Source organism: Cynara cardunculus (genome assembly GCF_001531365.2).
Source record: "Cynara cardunculus var. scolymus isolate 2C chromosome LG 17, CcrdV1, whole genome shotgun sequence".
Classification (NCBI taxonomy): Eukaryota; Viridiplantae; Streptophyta; class Magnoliopsida; order Asterales; family Asteraceae; genus Cynara; species Cynara cardunculus.
The window spans coordinates 4,810,957-4,814,434 of NC_037544.1; the positions used below are offsets into that span (position 1 = coordinate 4,810,957).

The window sequence follows — 3,478 nt, forward strand, 5'->3', positions numbered from 1 at the left end:
TATATATATATATATATATATATATATAGAGAGAGAGAGAGAGAGAGAGAGAGAGAGCTGAGTTATTATGCAATTATTTACATTTATAAAATTTAATTTCAACCGTCCATTTAATTTGATAAACATGTGATTTCATAAAAAAATTGATTATTTCCTAATATAAAGTATTGATCATAATTAATGAACCTTATTCATCTTCCATAAATAATTAAATCATAATAAATAAATTTTCATCATTTCCATAAATATCTTAATTGATTAAATTGCATTAATTGTACAAATATAATGAGTTGCATTTGAAAAGTTGTCTCTCTATATATACGAAAATGAAACGGAAAATAGGTCTCAAAAGATATGGCCTTCGTTTCTACCCTCTTGTATGCTCTACTGCTTCTCCAGGTATCCACTTTTGTCACAATTTTATAAAAAATATGAATTAAAAATTTCAATTTTTTTAAATTTTTTTCAACGATCTTCTGAATGAAACACTGCAAAAATATACGAGTTTTTATCGTCTATAAAATTGCAGGTGTTATTTGTATATAAAGATTCATCAGTTTTTGGATTATGATTGAGTTTGAATATGACTGCTTTTATACGATTGAAATCAGATAAAATTGAAATTGAGAGGATAAATAATTTAGAGGAATAACATCTGAATTTGTTTATTTGATATTTGACAGTTCTCATTTAAAGGAAGTGCTCAAAAAATTATTGAAGAAAATGGTGGTGCACATCGAGAATTGGACCCTGCTCTAAATGTGTTCTTTAGAGTCAACGATTTATATCTTGGCAAAAAGATGATGATATATTTTGCTGGAAATGACAATTTTGCCCATACTCGGCTACTCTCTCGAGATGAAGCCGATTCAATCCATTTCTCGTCGTCAAAACTCCCGTACCTTCTCGATTTCTTCAAATTCTCTAAGGAGTCCCCACAAGCCAAAGCCATGGAAACCACACTGAAGCAATGCGAGCTCAAGTCGAAAGGGGGTGAGATCAAGTTTTGTGCCACGTCCTTAGAGTCCATGCTCGACATGGCACGTGGCGTTCTGGGTGTGGTCAAACCGAAGGTGTTGACCACCAAGATTTTGAATTCCAATCATACCCTTTTTCAAAGGTATACTTTTATGGAAAAGCCAATGGAGATTTACGCTCCTAAAATGATGGCTTGTCATACCATGGCTTACCCTTATTTGGTTTATTATTGTCATGGGCAAAAAGGTCATTTTAATAGGGTGTTTAAGATCGCATTGCGAGGAGAAAATGGTGAAAGAGTGGAAGGTGTTGGTATTTGCCACATGGATACATCCACGTGGGATCCTGACCACGTGGCATTCCAGGTGCTCGGAGGCCAGCCTGGCAGCTCTCCGGTGTGCCATTTCCTTCCAGTGGATAACCTTGTATGGTTGTCGTCTACTTAATTGCATAACTTGTAATGTAAATCATAAACTAAATAAACAATCAAATAATTATGGGGAATTTATCAGAATTTCTTTTTGTATTAATTATGGATGTTCAGATCAGTTTGTGTGCATCTTGACTAATCCTAGGGATCTGGAGAATTCAAAGGTAATAATATTATTGAAATTTGGAAAGAAAAACGACTAAAAGGTGAATCCAAAGCCTGAAAATTACTATTTCTATTAATTTCCCTTGGTTTTATAAAAATCTTTAAACCATTTTCCAGAATGGAGGAAAAGGAGAAAGAACAAAAAATGATTCGTATTTAAAATATCTCCAAAATTTATTTTGGATTGTGTTTTTAGGGGCCGTTTATCAAACACTTACCCGAGTAAGTGCTTACCAAGTCATGTTAACTCGCCGAATGAATATGGTAAGAACCAAAAATCTTATCCGGTAAGAGCGAGACAAGGACCATGAATCTTACCCGGTAAGTGAGGGCGACGACTCTTATCACGGTAAACGCTTACCGGATAAATTGTTGCATAGGATTTCGTTTTGGTGGACTAAAATCTCACCCGGTACGTAAATAATAGTGTTAAATTTTACCGGTAAGCTCTTATCGGATAAGTGTTATTGTAAAGAAAAGAGAATGAATATTTATTATCTTAATTTGTAAAAAATTATTTATTAAATTATAAATTCTCTACAAAAATTGTTGAGTATGAAATGCATCAATATTTAAATAAATCATTAAACTCACATGTAATTGTTGGTTATTGAAGTTGACTTTTATTTCTTTATTTTAAAAAAATTAAAAAAAAAATGTCCAAGACAATAATAATGAAAGAGAAAATTATTGCTATTTGTGACATGGTCTTAGGTTATCTAATATCAAATGAGTATGTGTGTCTGGTCATGACACCTTGAATTATCTCAAGGGTTTGGACAACATCCATGATATCTAAATACCAAATGATGTTTTTTTTCTTAATCATGGTGTCCGGGACAGCTCGCATGCATTTTGACTGATCCTAGGCGTCTAGAGAAAAGCCAGGATATCTATAATACCAAATGAGTGTTTTTTAACTATGGGTGTCCGAACGAGCTTGTGCGTACCTCGACTTATCCCAAGGGCCCTAGAGAACAGTCATAATTTCTAATATGAAATTAGTGTTTTTTAACTATGGGTGTCTGGACCATCTTGTGTGTACCTCGATTGATCCCAGGGACTCTGAAAAACAACTAGGTTATCTAATACCAAATGAGTGTTTTTTTAGAACCATAGGTATCCGGATCATCTTGTGCGCACCTCGGCCGATCCTAAGGGCCTGGTGGAGAACAGCCAAGATATTTAAATACCAAATGAGTGTTTTTCTAAACCATGGGTGCCCGAACCAACTCATGCGCACTTTAACTAATCCCAGGGCTCTAGAGAGCAACCAGGATATTTAGTACCAAATTAGTGTTTTTTAACCATCGGTGTGTTATGTCCGGACTAGCTTCTGTGCAGCTCAACTGATCACAGGAGGCTCGAGAACATCAAAGGATGTCTAATGCCATATGAGTGTTTGTGTGTATAGTAACTCTCCTAATATGTTTCTTCTGTTTTGGAAGCAATCATAAATGATTTAAATGGTTGATATGGTACGTTGCTAATTATAGCATAAAAAGAAAGAAAGAAAGAAAGAAGATCATCAATCAATAGTAACTGCATACCACCACAGGGATCTTTAGTTTTGTTTAGTTAAAGACATACATAGAACAATAATCTCTCAATGTTCTAAGATATGGAAAGTGTTTACTTGGAGTTCAATGATCTCATCATGTCATGCAAGAATGCCACCCATTCACCTTATGAACCTGCCATATATCAAAAACTAGCTTTTGTAACTCCACCTTTTCAAAATAAAGAAGATTACTATTTGAGAATAACTGGAACCCTATTAGATTACTCTCCAGAAGAGTCTTTTAGGAGAGAAATGAGGTTCCAACAGATAGTAAGAAGAAATTATCCAAATCTAGTCGATTTCTTGATCCAACACAGTGACACACTCCTCCTCCCCCCCCCCCC

The 3,478-nt window shown here is 34.6% G+C and overlaps 2 protein-coding genes across 4 annotated transcripts in view; one reads left to right on the forward strand and one right to left on the reverse strand.

Annotated features, from left to right (window-relative positions):
- Positions 1–326: 326 nt before the first annotated feature.
- LOC112500514 (BURP domain protein USPL1) lies at positions 327–1,424 on the forward strand. The gene is made up of 2 exons (XM_025104014.1): positions 327–399; positions 697–1,424. The coding sequence occupies exons 1-2, from the start codon at positions 327–329 to the stop codon at positions 1,422–1,424; spliced, it is 801 nt and encodes a 266-aa protein (XP_024959782.1).
- Positions 1,425–3,084: 1,660 nt separating this feature from the next.
- The window catches only part of LOC112500785 (dehydrodolichyl diphosphate synthase complex subunit nus1-like), a 9,283-nt gene continuing 8,889 nt past the window's right edge, over positions 3,085–3,478 (reverse strand). For all 3 annotated transcript variants that reach the window (XM_025104365.1, XM_025104366.1, XM_025104364.1), the window contains exon 8: positions 3,085–3,267. In XM_025104365.1, the coding sequence (XP_024960133.1) occupies positions 3,260–3,267 (8 nt within the window). In that variant the 3' untranslated portion in view covers positions 3,085–3,259. The remainder of the gene's footprint in view (positions 3,268–3,478) is intronic.

Bases quoted from the DNA above. Each gene is read 5' to 3' on its own strand.
- LOC112500514 (XM_025104014.1), top strand. From the start codon at position 327: ATGAAACGGAAAATAGGTCTCAAAAGATATGGCCTTCGTTTCTACCCT. The intron at 400-696 runs GTATCCACTTTT...TCTCATTTAAAG, and splicing joins ATGCTCTACTGCTTCTCCAG to GAAGTGCTCAAAAAATTATT.